Below are 22,137 nucleotides of genomic sequence, written 5' to 3'. Positions count from 1 at the left end.
TTATCTCAAGGCAAGGCTTCAAGCCTGTACGGTTTGTCTGATTTTTGTAGCTTGATTTGTATAAAATTTATATTAGTGCACTCTTCCATGTGTATGTGTTTACTGAATTATCATGTTGTTTTAGATTATGTGTGGTAGTTTATTCCTGCGGTCCACTGCAAAGCATTTTGTGCAGTTTAGATAACATCCAGTCTTTCTACCTATTGACTTCCATTGTCTTTGCAGCTCTAATGGTGTTTGGGCTCAAGGTAAAGATTTTATGGTTACATTCTATTGTTTTATGTTAGGAATGGTGTATAGGAGGCTGAGGAGGATTAGTCTCGACTGATTTTTTTTCAGAAGAACTCATAATAGTTTACTGTGTTTGATGGTGAAATAAAAAACTTACCATGCATGGATGTTAAAGATTTGGGTTAGATTACTGTGCTTATTTATAGACATGTTCTCTTAAAATATAATTTTAAAAAATTTACATATTTAAAATACTATATTCTTTTCTTGTCTGAGATGGTTAACATAGGTCTGTTTTTCAAGTAGGAGAAAATAATCTGACTTAAATGTGTTGTTGGATTAGTTTTCTATTAAGATATTGATTTTAATTCATAAGAAGAATGCTCTTTTTTCTTGTTTCTTTCTCTTTTTTTTTTTCAACATTGGGACTAATTATCCAGTTGGTGGATTTTACCCAGCCTTCTGCTATTTGTGATGTATGTATGTATGTATGATATATGTGTTGTGTATGTTTCTGCTTAACTAGAGGGTTCGAAAAAGAATTTGAAACTAAGACGAGCCAATCTTCTTGTTGCTCAGTATTTTCGGTGAAAGTATAGTGATAATTTTTAAATCTACTATAGGCCTTGGAATTTTAAAGATAATTGTATCCGTGTGTCTTGGCGCATCAAAAATTAACTATTTTGTATGTGCATTGAGTTTTATATTAAAACTTGTATTTTCTGCAGTAAAAAGTAATAAACCCATATCTGTTTGCCAGACATGACCCTTTTAGGAAAATATAATATATAAAATCTAAATCTATAAAAACAAACTTTAATGATTACCTCATGACTTTTTTTTCCTCCATAGCTTTTGAAGTGATTGTAGGGTTTTTTTAAGTTGTGGTTTTAAAAAACAACATAATATTTCCCATCTTAACTATTAATAACTGTACAGCCCAGTAGTGTTAATTCACATTGTTGTGTAATCAATCTCCAGAGCTTTTTCACCTTGTAAATTTGAAACTCTGTAACTATTAAACAACTACCTCCAATTTACCCCTCTCCCTACGCCGCCCCCCCCTCCCCCCCGCCGGCAACTGTCATTCTACTTTGTTTCTATGAGTTTGACTACTAAATACCTCATATAATTAGAATCATACAATTTTTGTCTTTCTGTGACTGGTTTATTTCACTTAGTATAATGTCCTCAAGATTCACCCATGTTGTAGCATATGTGAAAATTTTCTGCCTTTTTAAGGCTGAATAATGTGTATTAGATTTTATTTATCCATTCATCTTTCGATGGACACTTAGGTTGTGTTGACAAAAATAATCAATAGACAATCTATAATAGAAATAGGAAAGGGTTTTCTTTGAACCGAACTGAGGACTATAGCCCAGAAGACAGCCTCCCAGATTACTCTGAGAAACTGCTCTGGAGAAGCATGGTTTTAGCATAGTTTTATGACTTGTCAGAACAAAAAACATCAAAAACAAGTCAGAGATACATTCCTTCAAGGTTTCAAAAAAAAGCAGATCAGCAAGTACACAGCGAGTATGGCCTTGGCACCTGGGATGGGAGTCTTATCATCGAAGGAGTACCAGCTTTGGCGTCCCAGAAAGGGAGGCATTTAATCTTTATTTTTAACATGGACATTCTTTACTTCTGGTCAGTGTGCCCTTTTCTGTAATAATTAAAGCAGATGTACAGTGTATATTTGGTAGGCCACAGTCTGTTCTAGTTAGCATAAAATTCAAGTTAACTTATGTATAAGCCAGAATGATTTCCCCACACCTCAACATGTGAACATTTCTTTTGTCAGTTGCTTCCATTTGTTGACTATTGTGAATAGTGATTCTATGAACATGGGTATGCAAATATCTCGTTGAGATCTTGCTTTCACTTATTTTGGATGTATACCCAGAAGTGGATTGCTGAATCATATGGTAACTTAATTTTTTAAGGAACTGCCCATACTGTTTTCCATAGTGGCTGCACCATTTTACATTTCCACCAACGGTGCACACGGGTTCCTATTTCTCCACATCCTTCCCAACACTTGTTATTTTCTGTTTTTATGGTAGTAGGTATCATAATAGATTTGTTGAAGTGGTTGTGTTTTTAAGGGTTAGTTTGTGAATAATTAAACTTAAAACTAACAGCAGAGAACAGTTGCCACTGGAAGCTTTATCAGAAGTGAGATTAAGCAACTCTAAAATGAGAATTAAGTTTTTCTAGTGACTTAGAAAGATTTGATGTGCCAGTACTTCTTCAGAAAAATACTTACTGTTTAAAATGGTCTCTACCTGTTCTGTTGTTGATAAAGTCCCATTTCATTAGTAACTTTGTTTTAAAGAACTTAAAACTATAATTGAAATGACTTATTTTTATAAAATAACTGTTCCCAAGATGTTATCTTTTAGTTGTTCTGGTGATCTCACCTGTTATTTATGCGTGTCCTCATTTAAAAATTTCACTTGGTTATAATATTAAACATAAAGATTATTTCCAAGTATGATTTTCAAAATTTATTGTTTTGTAAATGGGACAAAAATTAGTGATGGAACGTAACTTACCGTAGTTCTTGTAGTTCTACCAGTTGTTTTGAAAGTCACAATATATTTAAAGTGTCTCCTAGCTTATATTGCAGTTTTCACTCATTAGTGACAGTTCCCTGTGCTTCTCCACTTTTCCTAATAGTTTGTGAGAATTTCTTTTTCCAACTGAATAATAGTATGGTAAAAATAAACAAGGTTTAAAGGCAGAACATTTAAGTCTTTGAGTTGGAATATATTTCTATTCTTATATATAGATCTTTTCTCATGATTTCAGATGCTAAGCAAATTTATTTAAAGTGACCCCTTCCCCTTTTTTCAGTTATAAAATTGAAACATGTTTCAATGAGCAAGATCACAAATAGACTGAATTTGAAACTTGTGATGGAGAAGAGATTACTGGCATACAGTGACCTCCTAAGTATTTGAATGAATAAATGAACAAAATGAAAGGATAACTGAATGAACAAAGAAAGCAGAGGACGATTTTAAGATTTTTAAAAGGATTTTTTGGAAGTCGTTATTGCTCTTCTATGTTGCACTTTTGATAGGAATTTTTCTTATGCTGGGGCATCTCTTGTGCTACTTTAGAACTTTCTTGAATCTCGAATTGTAATTTTTCATCACTTAAAAACATTTATAGTATCTATTAAAACCAGGTCAGAAAACACTTTTGTTAATAAATATAGCTAGGTAACATGTACTGGCCTTGAAAAGATCTCAATACCCTATTTTAAGGTATGTTAAAGGTTAGTGCCTGCCAATTCTATGTACTTAGAACACTGAGTAAAAAGTTTACTAAGAGGCGTGTATGGCTGGGGAAAATCAGCTAGGCAAATGTGGAAAATATCTTTACCCTTGTTTCATCTTTAGCAAACATTTCTTAAATTTACTCTAAACTTCCAGAAAGTTTAGACCAGTTTACATTCTCTAGCAGTATTTGAGAGTGCCCTTTTCTTGTACTTTATCATCATTAAAGTTTGTTTTTAATATGAAACACTGGCAGTTTGTAAGTGTATTAGGATTCTTTTTATTGCAAGTGATGAAACACAGCTCAAACTAGTCTGGGGGGTGTGGGCTGGGAGGCTGTTACTAGCTCACACAATCTAGCTTTGGTTTAAGGGACAGTTAGATCCAGAGTCTTAAGTGATGTCCTTAAAGTGTAATCTCAGGCTTTCTCTTGAATATTACTTGGTTTATATTTTGCTTGATTTGCATGTTGGCCTCATTCTGCCATTGACAAGCTATTAATATGGTATGAATTATGGCCACTAAGCATTCCCATGTCTGCATGCATACAGTTTGTGATGATAAAAAAAAAAAGAAACTCCCTCTGTCTTCTAGTATCCACATATCAGTCTCTTGGATGAATGCCCGTTTCCCTGCTTGGACTATTCATTTTTAAATGTCAATGGGGTTCCCTTATTACATGAGTCAAATGTCTTTTTGTAGATTATTTGATTGTCTTGATGTAGATTATTATCTCCTTATACAGGACTCTTGATCAATGCTGGGCTATAGGTTTTTGTTGCAAATCACCAGAATTCATATTCTGCAGAGTTCTCTATCAAATCTAGTTGGTCTACAATTGTTCTTGCTTTGGGAAAGCTTAAAATCTCTTCTCTGGACTAAGGCTTTCATTTCTTTAAGAAAGATGTAGTAATGAATGACTGATGGCTAAGAGGTTTGGCTCTAGAGGCTGGCTGCTTACTTTTCCACTTTAGCTGTGTAATCTTGCACAAGTTGCTTTACCTCTTTAGGTCTCACTTTGTTCATCCGTAAATTAGGGTAAGGGTAATTGCCTTATAGTATTGTTGTGAGGACAAAAGAGATATTAACCCATGTGGAACACTCATAACAATTCTTGGCACAAAGTAAGGGCTTAATAAACTAGAAACCAATTATATCCATATTATTATTATATTTATTAAGTTGTTTTCAGAAGAGTTTCACTCCCTTTAAGTCTCATGGTATTATTTAGAATCCTTCAAACCTTCTTTAGGACAGTCTGACAAAGGCTGATGTCCTTTTGAGCCAAACCATCAGTGAACTTATAATAGTAGTAGAATAGTTGGTGGTGCTTTTCCTCTACATTGCTATTTTTCCATGAATGTCTGGCCTTTGAAAATTAAGTGAAGATACTTGTTTTTTTGTGTAGACAGGTTATTCTAAAATAATCATTTTCTACAGTGATAATAGTAAAGGAAGAAGAATATTCTCAAGGGTATTTGTGTGGCTGTTACAGGATGGGAAATTAAGAAAGCCTACTTTTCCATGCTCTTTTGATGTCAGAACGTCATTAAATGTCTATTTAGTCTGTTTGCAGAGGACAGTTGGAAATTGCCTACCTTTGCAGGTAACATAGCTAAAATGTTTAAATGAGTTATGTGTCAAATCAATAGAACCTTCATTGTGAGTGGAGGAAGGGATATTTTCTTGGATAATATGAAGAAGTTGATTTATCTCAATGATTCAAAAATTTTTTTCAACCCTAGACCACTACTCTAGCACCTAACCACCATGGCCTGTAACATATTATTGCACATTCATTTATTCAGCAGATATTTGTGCATCTAATTTGTCAGGCAGAGCAGTGAATTGTTGATGGCTCAGGCCATAGTTGAACATTCAGTTTTTGGTGTTAATTGATTCATCCATTATGTGTTCCATGTTTTATTTTTTAGTACAGTGTGATTTAAGTTTGAGGTTATTGCAAAATAATTGACTTTAGGATTGAATTTTTTTTATTTGTTTTATTATTTATTTTAATATCAGCCATCACAGGAGTATCTTCTATAATTGTGTTTACAAATTTGCCAGTCTGCTGTGAGAATTTTCTTAGACACACACAAAAAGCACTCCCACATTTTTGCAGCTTTAAATGTTAGAAAGTTCTTTATCCCAGCATTTCTCAACCCTGACTACTGTTTAGATCTCTTCTGGAGCAAAGTAATCCTTGTGAACCTTTGAGATGTGCCCAGTGACCTCAATCTGTGTGTACCATGTTTAAAAATGTAACCCTGTTCCTTTTAGTGATCATTTGGTACCAATTTGATCATAAACAAATGCAACTTCAAACACAGAACGTTTCTAACAATGATAGAGATCTATATAGAGATCTTCTAGATGATCCATAACATGCTTTTTTCCTTTTCTTTTTCTTACATTGCCACCAAAATGAGAATAAGATTTAAAAATTCTTATAGCTTACCTTCAGCACTGCTTAACTCTATTGAGCAAACCCTGCCATGTTGTAACTCCCACTTATTACTCTCTGGAATTGCATAAATTATGAAATCTGCCTTCTGTGTGACATCCTTTTCAAATATCTGAAGGTAGTTATCATGTCTCTTCCTTCTATTCCTAAGTAAAAACATCCTAAATTTCTTTAATCTTTTAATTTAAATTTAAAAATTATATGTTAAGCATCTGATGTGTGGAAAGGCATCGGCCGTATTAAATACAGAGGCATCATTCCTAGGTGGAATCTGAGAGCTGCCACTTAATAATAGTATTACTTATCCTCTTTTTATAGACAAAGAAACGGGATCAGAGGGTTAGTTGAAATTTTAGTTGGTAACATTGGATAGGATGGATTGGTGTAGGTGGAAAATCAAGACATTTGCTTCAGAAGAGCTTCTCTTTTGTCATCGTTTCCAGAAACTTCATCATGGTCACGGCTTAGAACTAAACAGGAAAAATCTTCAGGGTGTGATTTCTGTGTGTATACCTTCATTCCATGTGATTTTTTTCCTACTATATAAGAAAGAACTTGATTATTATAACTTACGTATCGTTATATTTAAGCAAATAATTAAGGATACATTTTTCTGAATATACACATGCATAAAGTTTAATGTCACTGACCTTGATTTCCAGTCTCAGTTCTACTACTATCGGAAAGCATATGATAAGGGAAACAGAAAGGCATTTACAAGCTGAGAGGGAGGTAAATGCTAAGGGAGAAGGGTAATAGCGTAGGTGACGTGATTTCGGGAAAGCCATTAACACACAGCTGTTACTCACGGACAGTGAGTCTCAATCCTTTGATGTTTGTGGCATTCATAAAGAGTTTAAAAGGTGATTTATAAAAAATTATTACAGAGAATTGAAAAAACGTCGCACCATTATCACATTTTTCATTTGGTCATCTTTAAAGCCTAATTATGCTCTGATCTTTTTGAGGAAAATTATGGTTTTTACTAAGCACATACTTTATTACTGGCTTGTCATTGAGTGGTACCTCTAGCTTCTTATTCCCAGCAATTGTACTTCGTTCTACATAGTATTGCCCAATCCACTCAGTTCAGTGTTCTGCCTGACAAACACAGTTATCATGGTATGTGTAGGTAGCTGCAGCTACAAATAAATTTTTCTGTTTTCAGATTTGCTGGCTAACCTGTTAAACTTCTGCTATAAGATCTGCTGATGGTTCTCAAATTTCTGTGGCTTAAGAATCACCTGGGTGTTTAATTAATATAAGGGTTCCCAGGTACCCATCCGCAGAGGTTCTGATTCGGTAAATTTAGGATGGGACTCAGGAATGTGTAAACTTTACAAGCACCTATAAATGAAACACAAACCTTGAACAGCTAGGATTGCTCATCAGAATCACCTGGAAGATTCTTTTTTATTTTTACTTTTTAATTGGACTTCATCTATTTTTTTCTTCCAGTTTTCTTGAGATATAATTCACGTAAAGCACTGTATAAGTTTAAGGTGGACAGCATAATGATTTGACTTATATACATCATGTAATGATTACCACAATAAGTTTATGGAACATCCATCATTTCACATACATACAAAATTTTTTAAAAAGTTTTTTCTTCTGATGAGAATGCTTAGGATTTACTCTCTTACAAACTTTCATATATAACATACAGCAGTGCCAATTTATTAATCATGTTGTACACAGAAGACTATTTTAAACTGGCATGCCAAGCCTACAAGTTGAATTTCCAGGATTGGGATCTAGGTACAAAACATCTGGGGGGAAAAGTTCTATTGGTGATTGTGATGCAGACCACAGGTCAACCATTGATTAATTTTGTGTAAGTCCATATTGTATTTTATAGTTACTGAGTTCTAAGTATGTGGCTATGTTAATGTCTTAGAGTCTGGCTATGTTTTCCCTGTTTGTAAAGCATTTGGGCAGATTTTTAAAGAGAAGGTATTTAGTAGACAATTTTTGAGTGTTGATGAACAATCTTTTACTTCTCTGGGCATTTTTGAAGGACACATAATGAAGTATTTTCTTAGAGCAGAGGGGCTCAAGGTATTCTCCAGACCAGCATCTTTGGTATTATCTGCTAATTTATTAGCATTGCAGATTCTCAGGCCCCATCCAGCCCTTCAAATTGGAAACTCTGATTGTGAGGGAAGCTAAAGTTTGAGAACCTCCATCTTAGAGTAATAGCTTCACATTTTAAAAATTTATCTAGTACTTTATATATTGTAGGGGATCAAAGATTTTTTGAGAGGCTCAATACCAATTCTGAACTGAGAGAGTTGATTTTTAAATCACTAGTTAAGAATAATCTAAAAACAAAAGCATATTCTTTTTCCAAACAGAACTTCAATACACAATCATTAAACAGATGTAAATGTATTAGCTAATTAATTTAATTAGTGCATAGATAAAACATTTACATATTAATGCTATCTCAGATGTGATACAGATTTCATTTTCAGAATGTACCCTCTAATTTAAAAGTGATTCTTTTTCCCCCTATTTATTTTACTGCAACATTAGAAAATCGAGTGTTAAAACTAAGCATTTTTGTGAGGTTATTGGAAAGTGAATAATCCATCTTTCTCTAATTGTGGACATTTAAGAGATCTTAAGTTAGTAAGATAATTATCATCTAAACCAAGAAATTTTAAAGCTGCTTTCAAAAATAATACAAGTATATGTATTCTTAATATTTTTTGTTATAAACCATTTCACCTGCCTTTTGGAATTTCAAATTAATTACAAAATGATGAATTTTCAAAATCTGAAAATTAGATTAGAATGAGAAACTGAAAATACTGAATTATATTGCTTACTCAGTTTTACTTTCCATTCCCTGGAAAAAATATGATTGTTCTTGCGTTATTCCAAAATGAAGAAAAAATTTAACTTGTTTTCAGTTAGTCTTTTTAGAAGACAAGTTTAAAAGATGACTACTTTCAGATTTTTCTGACAAGTGCAGGTGTCAGTGTTAGTGTTAGTGTTAGTTCAGTGGTGGATATTCTTAAAGAACAAAATAATCTGTGATCCTGCCATCTTGAAACTGCTGTTGTTAACGTGTAAACTTTGCTAACACTTTATATATTGTATCTTTCTGGTTTTATCTGTGCATTTATAAGTTATACATTTATTCATATACATAAATATGCATTATATAGACACAGAGAGAAATGGATTCATACTCAAATTTTGTTGTAGAGCCTGCTGTTTTTGCATACTACTGTATTGTAACATCTTATATAACTACAGATTAATTTTTGTAGACTTTGCCTTGTCTCCTAAAATTTTATATTACTTGGTTTTGTGGGAAGATTATTTCTGTGGCTAATGTTCTGTCAGTTAGGAATTGACCCTGGTAACGACTATTGAATAAAGACAAGAAACGAAGACATATTTGTCCTAGAATATAAGCTCCATGGGAGTAGGAACTTGGTCTGTTTTGTTTATTGTACTATGTCCCATGCTGAGAACAGCATCGGTCTCATAGGAGATGACCAAGAAACATTTGTGGAATAAATGAATATATTCTCTAACATGAGTATCCTAAAGGTTCATTTTTAAATTTATTGATTAGAATTCAGAGACATTTTTCTGGAGAAATTAATTATAAATAATAGCTAGCTAACCGTCCTGAAAATTTAATTTGAAATGTCAAATTTTTGTTGATTTGTCCATTAAGAGGGATTTTAAAAAATTAAACATTATCTGAAGTATTCTGGTTTTACAGCAATTACTAGATGGAAAATATAACAACAAATCCTATTTATGAGAATACTCCTAATAATAAATCTGAAATACTTGTCTAAGGCTAACCCCCCGTTGGAAAAAAAGCCAATAAGATTAGAAATCAACTTACTGAAAACTTTTGTGTCTTATGATAATAATTACAACAGTTTCTAGGAAAAGATTATAGAAAATAAAAGGAATCAACTCTCATGTTTCCAGCTGGACTAGGAAGACATAAATGTGATAAAGGTATTGATTTAATTGGTTAACAACATTAACTATAACTCATGCATTTTCCTGACATAGATTGCAGTGATAAGGGAAGTAATCTTAAACTTCAAGCTTCTTTTTAGCAGATAGGTATTCTAGTTTCTCAGCTCTCTTCCTATGCTGTAAATCTCTTCTCTGTCAAGATCACTTACTCTCCTTGGTGATGGTATCCGTGCTATTCACTGTTACACCGCTTGGTGAATTTTTTTTATTTTTAGCTTTTTTTTTTTTCCATTCTAACATCTAGTATGGTTACTTATATTTGAAAGTGCATATCCAGATAATTGCAGTAAATCCAAATAGTATGCCTTGTTCCCAGTACTGACATCATTATGCTGTTTAACTATGATTGTAATCTATAGGATCACAGGAATGCTGGTGAATCACAAATTCAGTGATACCAAAAAAGAATGTTGAAGGGGCAGTTAACCTTCCATGGACTGAAGTTAAAGTCAAATAGCAGATTTGGGCCAAATACTTAAAGCCACTTACACACATGCCTACTAAGAACACAAAACTGAACGAGGCAGTCTCCTGCCTCCAGGAAGATTTAAGGACTGTAGAGGAACATAAATATAGCAAAATAACCAGAGTGGTCAGATCTAGGGGAGAGGAGCAGTTTTTGGAAGACAAAACAGAGAAAAAGTGATGATGGAATTGAATCTTGAAAGTTTCTCACATAAATTTACCAAGTTACATATTGAGAAGGATACCCCAGCAGAGAGAGTGGAGTGAGTGAGCCATAAATGAATAACATACTATGCTTTTGAGTAACTACAATGTGGCCGAAGAAATGTGGGAAATGATGAGGATGAAGAGATGGGCAGGAAACTAGCTAAAGGAGGGTTTCATCTGAAAATAATTAGACTTTGTCCTGTGTACCTTTGATGGGATTTTAAGCAGGACATAATATCAGAGTTCTTCGTTTGGAAGTATCATTGTGGTAGTGATTTGAGGGCGAAATTGAATGAAAATGACAGTGCAGATTAGTTCAGTCAGTGGTTCCTAAATCTCACTGTGTATCATATACATGTTGGGAGTTTTAAAAAACCCAGATTTGGGGGCCCTACTTCAGATCTACTGAATCAGATTTACAAAGGTAAGGCCCAGAAGTCTGAAATATTGACTGTCCCCAAGTAATTACAATGCAGCTAGATCAGCATTTGGGAATATCGCATTAGGTAACTATTTCAGTAGACTAAGTGGGAGGCTGGCTATGCTCCATGAGGGCTGTTCTGCTTATCACTATATTCCTAGTACTTACACAGTGCATGGTACTTGATAAATGCTCAATAAATACTTATTGAATGAATAGTTCTTGAATGAAGATGGTTATTCTGAGGTTCAGGAAGGCCACTTCCCATCTAGTGTTTTGGTTCTCTAAAGAGTTATGATAATTAAATGAGCTAATATATGAAAGCATTATATTTAAGTGAAAGCAATACACAGCGCCTAGCACATAGTAAGTGCTCAATAAATGTTAGAAGGGGGAAAATTCTCTTCATCTTTTCTCTCATGGTACTTTGTGTAAATAGGTATCTTGGCAATTGGTTTATGCCTGACCAGAGCTCCTGAAGTAAGTATGCAGATTGGTTTTACTTTGGGGATCTGGATGTTAAGCAAATAAAAAAACACCAACAATAGTGAGCTTAAGATGTTCAAATTAAGTACAGAGATGCTCCTCTGCACAAATTAAAAATAAAGTCTAGTGGGAATGTATGAGTTGATTGGATTACTGATTCTCTCCCCTTAGTGGCTGGCAGTACCCATTAAAGGGTGCTTTGCCTTGAACAGGTAGTCGGTGGGGCAGAAAGGATTGTCATTGTTAGATGCCTTTCAGTTAGAATTTTGGATTTATAGGCAGACTCCAGGAAAGAGCCTGGCCATGAGTTCCTCTGAATAGCTTAGGGTCAGGTCCTAAGTTCCAAAGCCAACCCCTATACCTCTCTTTTATGTCTTTGGAGATGTAAAGTAGACCAATTTTGAACTTTATAATAATGCCCTGGACTTATAAATACTTATCTTGGTTATTAAAATGAGTTTCTGAGAGGCAGCATAGTCTAGTGTTAATAGCATGGTTTCTAGAGCCAGACTGCTTAAGTTTGAATATAGGCTTACCATTTATTAACTGTGTAAACTTGGGTAAACTATTTATCCAGGTTCCATTATCTGTAACATGGTGATGATATAATGGTTTAAATAAGTTAATAGGTGAAAAAAGTTTAGAATACCACTGTGTACATAGTACGCACCATGTATAGATGTTTAGATTTAAAGCTGCAGGCCAAAATGCCAAATAAAGAATGAAAATTTCCTTGGAATTTCCTCTGACCTGAGACATTAAGAAGTACAGGGCAGCTAAAACAATGAGATATACAAATTTCATATCTCAGCTTGGGAAAAATTAAAACAATAAAAAAGACCCATAATATATATTACCACAGAACACATGGGCAAATAAATACACATTCATGGGTTGGCAGAGACAAAAATGGAAACAGATCTTTTTGGTAAAGGATAACTTAAATGCCATATCCTTTAGATCATGGAATTTCACTTCAGAATGTCTATCTTATAGAAATACACAAGAAGTGCAAAACAACAACAACTTGTACCTTCAAGGCCAGAAAGAATTTTTAAAGCCGCAAATAATAGAGCTGAGAGATTTTTTTTTAATTTATACCTTAACTTTATTAGAAATGTCTGTTCATCTGTTAACATTTCGAATGATTATGATCTAACTTCAGTTCTTAAAGTCACCAATATTTACAATTAGGAATGCCAACAGGCTTTTCTTGTGCAATTAGTAGACAACACAGATGAATTAACATATATGCAATTATTCTGTGTTCTTATTAATCTGAAGAATAATAGGCTTTCTCTGTAAAATGGCTATTGCTTATTCATGAACTCTGTACACAAGAAGCTTAATAAGACAGCAGCTCTAAATGTATTTCCTATACAAAATCATATGAGGATATAACTACTAGCTTCTTGTCCAGTACTGTATGCTAAATAATAATGAAATAGTAAGTATGTGAAAACTATAGTACCACAAAGATTAAGCTGTACTGCTAGTTTACTCAAACATTGATTCTAAAATGGTCATGGAAATGGGTAAGCAAACTATTCAAAAGACAGAATTTTTACTGTACTCTTGACTGATTTCTAGTGTGACTATCTTTACTTGATCTGTACTTAATAAAAACAACATAGATGGAATTGATAATTTAGAGAATAACGGTGCCCTTATTTGCATGCTAAAAATCTGCCTGTTCTGGTCTACAAAACTTCTATTGTGCCATCTAAATAGTAAGTAAATAAATAGTACAGGATTCATCTTTGTGGGACCTAGATTCCATGCTCTACCAGAAATAATTTGTGGTCAATAGTACTGTAATTCTGTGGGGTATGAACTGATAAAAAGAGCCTTCCTGTGAGTAGACAAGAAGCTGGGCAGTTCAGATGCTAAAACTATTAAGAATTTTGGAAGTTTTAGCTTTAAGCTGAGAAATGTTTTAAGAGCTCCTATAGTCACATGTGAAGAACATCAGATAAATTTCTTCATTAAATCTTTATTACAGGTCTCCTGATTGCTTTATGTCTAGATTGATTATGAATAGAAGACATACTGATTTTCATCACCTTCTTCATCTAATTTAGGTTTGTCAACTCTTGAGATATCATATTACTTGTTTTATTGAGGCTTACTTTTTTTCCAAAATCCTGGCTCATGCTCAAATTCTTATTCTCACAGTCTTCACTAGCTTAAATATATTATCCTTTAAATGTTCTATCCAAGCTCACATTTCTAATGGATTTGTCTTATAAAACTTGGTTGCCATATCTTGGACATTCATTATCTTCAAAGTTCTGAACAATACAACTATTTCTAAAGATATAGAGATAATCCATCAGCATGGTTAGCTTGATCAGATGCCCTTTAAAAGCATATAGCATGTAATATAAGGATTTAAGTTTTTCACCAGGTGTTTCAGTTGGGTAGTAATTTGTTGGTAGCTTAGATTTGGTTGAGTAATTTAAAAGAAAGGGCTTAGTAAATCTGATGAAAGTTGCTGATTAAATTCTGATCACCTGGACTAATTGTGGCATTTGAACCAATATTCAGGTTTATCATGAGATCATTGATCATCACTGTTTTTTTGGTGATTTTACTTGAACCAGATAGAAATCTGTTTCCCGCTCCACTGCTGCCTCTTACCTGCCAATTCAAAAGGGAAAAGAAGTGAGAGAAACAGTATCTGAGATGCTAGGGCCAATGGGGACACACTGGATGTCTCTCCCACCCCCAGGAACTTCAGTACATGTATAAGATAGGTTTTTTAAACTTTTATTATTGTACATTTTAAAGTTCAAATTTAATACATTTACTTAAAATCAATGAGAACAATGAAGTTCTAATGCAAATAAAAAATGAAGTTGTAGACTGAGGACACTTGGATTTTCATGTTAGACTTATAGCATCGAATATATTTTTGTGTTTTTAAAAAATTCTACAGCATTGAGAAAATCCTGATTCATATAGGTCAGTAGTTATAAGTAGTAATAATTTTTAATAGCTCACCTTCAATCTCAAGATACTCAAGTTAAATTGATCTAGTTGCTTGAATTGAAATTTTTGTATCAAAGTTCACTAATAATAGCAAATGTTCACATTCCTTATTAAAGTATAAAAGTCAGATGAGCACACAAACGTGAGCAAGTGCTAAAATTATATCATCACTATTGTCACAACACCGCTGATGGAATTTCACTTTGTAATTACACAGCATAACAGGAGCATACTCTTGAGAATGAAGAGCCTTGCTTGTTTTTGAGAATGTTACTTCTATGATTGAACCTCATAACTTTGTAGATAGTGGAGGGAGGAGAGATTTAAGGTGGAGACAATCATGTACTTAATTCACAGAATATAAGGAAGATTAAGTGAAATAATGCTGGCAGGGTTCTTAGCACAGTGCTAAGTGCTCAATAAATGGTAATGGCTATTTTCAACATTTAATAAATAATTGATTTAATTGGATTAGGTTGAGGGTCATAGGAGAGCAGCTGAGTATTTGAGGTAGAAGCAGCATTCTCCATTAAGAAGATAAAGCCTTGTGGAAGAGCAGAGACTTAAGTAAAAAATTTAAAAAAACCACCTGTGTTGAAATCCTGTCTCCTACAGCATGGCTATTTTTAACCTACTGAATCCCAGTTTCCTCATCCGTAAAATAGGGATAATATTTAACCTGTTTACAGGTTGTTATGAGAGAACTAGTACAGGATAGTGTTTGACACATAGTAGGTTTTAATAAACAATAGCTATTAAAGAAGAAGCTAAGGATAGAACCAGGTTAGCCTTGTTTACCTTCAGCTGGGTCAGGAGGAATAGGTAGTGCTACACAGTGAAGCAAAGGAAGATGGCTCTGCTTGGATGACTTATGAAAATCTTTCTGACTGATTTTATTCTTGGAAGAGTTCCCTAAAGATGTATGATTATATTGACACCCTTATTAGTTTTTCTTAAACTGTTCTCTTAAATTCTTAGTATTATGCCACATCATTTTTTTCTTCCATACGCCTGCATTTATTTGGTACCTTTTGTGCCAGTAATACTGAATAGATAAGGGGTTGCTAAAGGAGTAAGCAAGCTGAAAACAGTAGCTGATTATAGATGCTGATATAAATTCCTGTAGCTCACAGTCAGTATTGCTCATGTGGTAGCATAGAGGGAAAAAAGTCTCTAAGTTGAGACTACTTTTGAATGGCTATGAAAGTGCAGCCTTAGATATACAGGCTACTTTTAAGATTTTGGCCAAATCAAAAACATCCTCTCCAATTTGATGTGCCAGGGAGGAAACACTTGCTTTGGACAGGTGTGAAGCTTCACCTTGGACTTCTTGTGAGAGTTCCTTTTGTCTGCAGTAATCCAACAATTTGTGTAGCTGTCTTTAAAAAAATACATTTATGTAGTAGGATAAATCTCTATATATAAATTTAACTACATGGCATCTTCTTATCCTTTCATGGTAAGCAGAAAAATGTAAAATGAGTTTTATTCAAGCAGACGCAAACTAACGTATTGTCTTTTTTCTCTCCTCCTCCTCCTCTCTTTTGTTAAATAGGATAAGTTCTGAACGTCGAAAAGAGAAGTCTAGAGATGCAGCCAGATCTCGACGAAGTAAAGAGTCTGAAGTTTTTTATGAGCTTGCTCATCAGTTGCCACTTCCCCATAATGTGAGCTCACATCTTGATAAGGCTTCTGTTATGAGGCTTACCATCAGCTATTTGCGTGTGAGGAAACTTCTGGATGCTGGTGAGTTGGTTTACAAGGACATGATAGGTCTAAAAATTAGAAATCAGAAGTAATTGGAAATTACTTTTAGAAGGTGGTCATACTCTCACTTCTTTTGTAACATGATATCCTTTTTATTACCTGCCTTTAAAGCTTCATTCAGGAATTTTAAGGTATTGGCCTCCCTCCCCCTCTTTTTCTCTTGCTGCACTTACCTACCTACCTACCTGTATCTAATGACATGACCCGTCTCTTTTCAGTGGTTTGCCTTGCTTCATTAGTTTAAATAATCATTAAAAGCCCTTGGAAAATCTAATTTTAGTCTTTCTGTCCTCTGGCCTTGACTGTGTTTTGTGTTAAAAGAATGACAGGAGAAAAAATTTAAATATATAGAAAAAATATATGCTGCATGTATTAAAGTATCTGGGGAAAACTTTATAAAAACATCTGAATATTACTATCATTTAAGTATAACTTTTTAACTAATTTTTTTCTTCTTGTGCTTTTTTTAGGTGATTTGGATATTGAAGATGAAATGAAAGCACAGATGAATTGCTTTTATTTGAAAGCCTTGGACGGTTTTGTTATGGTTCTCACAGATGATGGTGACATGATTTACATTTCGGATAATGTGAACAAATACATGGGATTAACTCAGGTAAAATACCCACATATTAAGAGCCCTTCTGTATGTGTTTATGATTTTATGTTATAGGTCTAATTTTTTTTTTAATGTTTTTACAGTTTGAACTAACCGGACACAGTGTGTTTGATTTTACCCATCCGTGTGACCATGAGGAAATGAGAGAAATGCTTACACACAGAAATGGTGAGAAGAAAAGTTTATTGTTTGATTTATTGTGACAGGTGGTTTTACCTAATTGGATACTGTCACTAATTTAAAAATTTTGCTGTTGTAACCTAAGGCCAAACCTCATTTCATGCTTAATAAAATGTTACTCTATTCTTTGTTAAGTCCATGTTATTCTATTTTTTAGGAATTTCATAAAAATACCTAAATTTTTTAAAAAGCCCACCTAATCCATAAATAATTATACAAATATAAGAATTGATAAAATGGAAAAATAAATGAAAATCAGGACCAAGGAAGTTAATTTAGAATGTAACTTTAAGGCAAGGGGAAGTCATAATACAAATAATAGGATTTAGACAGTTATTAAAGTTGAGGTGCCAGTTTGGGCTCAAGCTTCTAAATGCCCAAGAAAAAGAAAAAGTTTCCCCAATTTTAAAGAGCATAACTGCTGTCTGACCCCTCAGGTTGTTCACAATAATTTGAGACTATGCAGTTCAGTTAGAAAGTATTACATTATGGATGCCTCCACATTAGCAGTAACAAAAAAGACCTGCTCGGACCTTTAACTCAGGAATGAATTGTTAAAAATAATCAAATCTTCGAAGATTTGGGAGAAAAGTACCTTGTGAATTACAAAAACTGAATTAAAGTCTTTTCACAGCTGTGCCTTCTTAAATAGAGTATATAGATCATAATTTGATCTTTCTTTCATGACTCAAAAGTTACCACACTGAAAATTTGTCATTTTGCTCTGTGGTTGTTCTTTGCAGCTCTCCCACTTAAGTGTAAGTTTGTTTGCTTCTACATTAAACAACCTCATTTATATTTCTTTGTTAATAATTTTTTATGGTTTTCTGTTTAATCTCACCTCATTTATACTAATAGTTAACCTTTATTGAGAGATTACTCTGTGCCAGGACACTGTTTTCTGAATTTTATGTGCTTTAACTCCTTTAAAAACCCTGTGAGGTTAACTATTTCTGTTTTACTGAGGAAACTGAGTTACAGAGTTATTGAATAACTGGCTGAAGATTACTTGGTTAGTAAACAGCAGAATAAGGGTTAAACTAAGGTAGACTGGCTCAAGTCCACACTCCTTAGTACTTTAGAGCTCTTTTCATGTTCACCAACTCTCATTACATTCTACTGCCATTTCTCACCTTGGAGCCCTCTTCTGTTATTTAATTTCATGCCGTGTTCTTACTGTGAACTTGGAAAGCAAATGAATACTTTTTAGAATTCTGTGTAAAGGAGGAGTAAATATACTCTAAGCAAGGACCTAAGTGGGCCGTTGATGAGTTTAATATAGTGTTTACACTTTGAGGTTTGTATTGGCAGCTCAGTGCTTCCCTTGGGCTAGACTATAAATGCATGGATATATGGAAGTCTTGTTTTGATTTGGTAATGATGCTAATGCATTATTCTAAATCAGATATAGTCTACTTATTATAGCTTAAATGTATGTTTTTAACCAAATGTTTCTTTAAAGCACATGAACGTTCAAAGCACATATGCTCTCTTATAATAAATTTGTGATTTAATTATGAACATTTAAAAAAATCATTCCTAATGTTAATGAATTTTTGATATCTTGTTGGGAAAGAAAAATGCAGATTTTCACTTTTAGCAAAGTGCGGCTGCTGCAATGCATCACATTTCGATGATACACTAAGAGCCTGTGGTATTGTTTATACAGCATAGTCCTATTTCATTTAAATTCTAAAAATAAGATTTAGAGTTCATTAAATTATTATAAAATATTTATTTTTATAGGGCTAAAAACTTAGTTGTTTAAAAACTTTTTTTCATTAGGAAAATGCTAGTACTTTTCACTTACCATAGTTTTTAAATTTATTAATATCTTCATGTCCCAGTTCAAAGGCTTTGGGTTCCCAAAGGTCAGTCCAATTCAAGTTTAGATTTTGAAGGACTGAAAATACCCCAAAGAATTTACATGTGGATCTCTGCTGCTACCACAACGCCCACCCCCCCACACACACATCCCTAATACCATCACCAAGACCACTGTGGTTCTTGTGTCTTTTTAAAATCCACTTTCAAATGCTTCTAGGGAGGGCAAATTCAGTCCTATTTAAGTAAACCCAAATAACTTGTATCAGCACCAAGACTGCCCCAACTTGCCTATATTCTGTAATTGTGAGTATGAACTAGAACTCTTCTTTCTCAAGAGTCCAGTATTTCTAGCTAAGCAGCCTAAATTTAAACGTATTATCTTGTTTCTTTTCCACATGTTACTTTTCTTTCAATATACTAGGCTCAAAATCTCCAGGTCTTTTAAAAAGTTCTCTTCTCCCTTATTTCCATTAATCTTTGAGTTTTTATAGATTCTACCTCTTCACTTGTCTTTTGTTGCCCTTCTTTTCACTTCTACTGCCTGCTGCTCAGCCCCTCATTACCATCATTGTATTCTAACACATCATATATATTGCTGCTAGATTAATGTTCCTTAAGTTCCTATTGTGCTTCCCAACTCAAATTTTTTAGAAGCTGTATTTTGTATATGTAAGGCTGAACTCCTCATTGTGGCATCCATAGCCCTCTATAGTTATAGGCCTAACCATCCCTTCTAAGTTTGTCTCATTACTCCTCTGCATGTACTTTATATTATAGTCAAACTGGACTATGCACTGTTCCCCAAATATGTGCTGTTTTTTCTCACCTCTCTATTTTTCGTTCTGTTCTTCTGCCTGGAATACTCTTCTTATTCATCTCTACTTACTGAAATTCTAATGTCTATTTTTCTAAGAAGGACTTTTTGGTTTCCCCTTGACTAGATTTCCCCTTGACTAGAAGTTATCTTCTAATCTCTCTCTGTACTCCTTTAAAGAATTCTTGTAAGCCTTGGGCGCTTACTCTACATCATATTGTTGTCATTGGCCTCACTACGTATACTCAATTTTTAACTTCTTCAGGAGAGGCATTGTGTTTTGTTCATCTTTATATTGCCTGAAGTATCTAGTCCAGATCCTGAATAATGAATATTTTTGTATTTGTTGTGAATCAGACTGATCAAGGAAGAGGAGAAATCAAGTTGCTGTTTGTTTAGTCACCTGAGTCTAATCTCATTTTTTTAGTTATCTGAGGCTTGGAATGGGAGTAAATAGACTTGAGTTTATTTAAATCTAACTTTGCTTTGAAAGTCATTCAACATGTTTTTTTTTTTTCCTAGTAACAAAGTAGAGATAATTTCCTGCTTGCTTTACAGGAAGATTTAAGAAAAATCAGATATATAAAAATGTTACTTGCTATTGAAGAAAAATTTTCTGTTTTAAAAGTTCTATAAATATACAGAATATTTATTATAAATTGAGCTAGCACATCTAGTAAAAGTTTGGAGGAGTTTGCTGAAGTTCTTTTTTTGGGTGTGCTTTGTACACTGATAACACAGTTATAGGGCAAATTCATACAGTGTTTATATTTCTTTGTAATTTGACCAACCTTACTGGCTTGAATGTGAAATGATTAGGTGCTATCCCAAATATGGATTCTCATCCCACCAACTCAGGGAATCACTACTACTGTGAACCCATTACTTACTAGAAGTGTGTTAAATCCCTTGGGTATGTTAAAATGCGCAAAGCAGTTGTGCTCATGTTGACACTTTTCATTGAATAGCACCTAGGTGCTGGGGACTATGCTATTCTTACTGTAATAAATTTGTGTGTTTAATTATGTTTTTTAAGTTTATTTCATGTTTTCATTAGGCCTTGTGAAAAAGGGTAAAGAGCAAAATACACAGCGGAGCTTTTTTCTCAGAATGAAGTGTACCCTAACTAGCCGGGGAAGAACTATGAACATAAAGTCTGCAACATGGAAAGTAAGTAAAAATGATCTGTGAATGCACTTGATTTATAGATAAATTAATACATCTTGACATTTCTAATATTAAGACAGCATTAGAGGAGTTCCCTGATGGCGCTGTGGTTAAGAATCCGCCTGCCAATGCAGGGGGCACGGGTTCGAGCCCTGGTCCGGGAAGATCCCACGTGCCGCGGAGTAACTAAGCCCGTGTGCCACAACTACTGAGCCTGTGCTCTAGAGCCTGCGAGCTGCACCTGCTGAGCCCATGTGCCACAACTGCTGAAGCCCGCATGCCTAGAGCCCGTGCTCCACAACAAGAGAAGCCACCACAACGAGAAGCCCGCGCACCGCAACAAAGAGTAGCCCCCACTCGCCACAACTAGAGAAAGCCCGTGCACAGCAACAAAGACCCAGTGCAGCCAAAAATAAATAAATAAATAAAATTAAGATAGCATTAGAACTATGAGGGAAAAACTTACTGTTCCTTGGCCTTTATAGATTTAACATCCAAACAGTGTAGTAATTCACCAATTTGAGGCATGAACTTATGTGCATTGTGATGCTACTGGCTTTGCCAACCACCCAGTGTTTGAATCTTGATAGAGATTAATTTTCTATTCGTTGTTGTATCATTTCTTTGCTCAGTGTTGAAACACAGTCATCAGATCAAGAAATAACCATCAAACAGTGACCAGATGAGTGAAAAATCAGCTCAGATTTGTATGAAGGCAGATTTTTTTAAAGAGTAATCTTATGGTGCCTGAGGGGTCATGGGTGGTGTTGTAGGGAAAACATTTATTGATTTTCAAAAATGTAGTAATCTACTAATGACAGTAAATTTTATCAAAGCTTACTTGCCATGTCAGACTCAACTGTCTCTGCATTTTGTTTTTTACTAGCATAAATTTTTTTAAAAACTGCTTTGTTTTTCTTTATACATAGGTACTTCACTGCACAGGCCATATTCATGTATATGATACCAATAGTAACCAATCTCAATGTGGGTATAAGAAACCACCTATGACATGCTTGGTGCTGATTTGTGAACCCATTCCTCATCCGTCAAATATTGAAATTCCTTTAGACAGCAAGACTTTTCTCAGTCGTCACAGTCTGGATATGAAGTTTTCTTATTGTGATGAAAGGTAAATGAAATATAAAATATAACTTGAAATTTTTAATTAGTCCACAGAACTTTTTT

The 22,137-nt window shown here is 34.1% G+C and overlaps 1 protein-coding gene and 1 long non-coding RNA gene across 3 annotated transcripts in view; one reads left to right on the top strand and one right to left on the bottom strand.

Annotated features, from left to right (window-relative positions):
• Nucleotides 1–22,137, top strand: part of HIF1A (hypoxia inducible factor 1 subunit alpha) — a 41,433-nt gene that overhangs the window by 3,610 nt on the left and 15,686 nt on the right. Inside the window, exons 2-7 of one of the 2 annotated variants that reach the window (XM_019923097.3) lie at nt 13,587–13,665; nt 16,131–16,321; nt 16,813–16,958; nt 17,045–17,129; nt 20,840–20,952; nt 21,879–22,081. In XM_019923097.3, coding sequence (XP_019778656.1) covers nt 16,273–16,321; nt 16,813–16,958; nt 17,045–17,129; nt 20,840–20,952; nt 21,879–22,081 — 596 coding nt within the window. In that variant the 5' untranslated portion in view covers nt 13,587–13,665; nt 16,131–16,272. The remainder of the gene's footprint in view (nt 1–13,586; nt 13,666–16,130; nt 16,322–16,812; nt 16,959–17,044; nt 17,130–20,839; nt 20,953–21,878; nt 22,082–22,137) is intronic. The other variant, XM_019923093.3, reaches the window with a different exon arrangement.
• The window catches only part of LOC109547910 (uncharacterized), a 34,716-nt gene continuing 18,906 nt past the window's right edge, over nt 6,328–22,137 (bottom strand). The window contains exon 3 of the long non-coding RNA XR_002173903.3: nt 6,328–6,527. This is a non-coding gene — a long non-coding RNA (uncharacterized lncRNA). The remainder of the gene's footprint in view (nt 6,528–22,137) is intronic.

This window comes from Tursiops truncatus, chromosome 2 (genome assembly GCF_011762595.2).
Source record: "Tursiops truncatus isolate mTurTru1 chromosome 2, mTurTru1.mat.Y, whole genome shotgun sequence".
NCBI classification, from domain to species: Eukaryota; Metazoa; Chordata; class Mammalia; order Artiodactyla; family Delphinidae; genus Tursiops; species Tursiops truncatus.
Note: the sequence above shows the minus strand (reverse complement) of the source record. Positions and strands in the feature narration are given on the sequence as shown.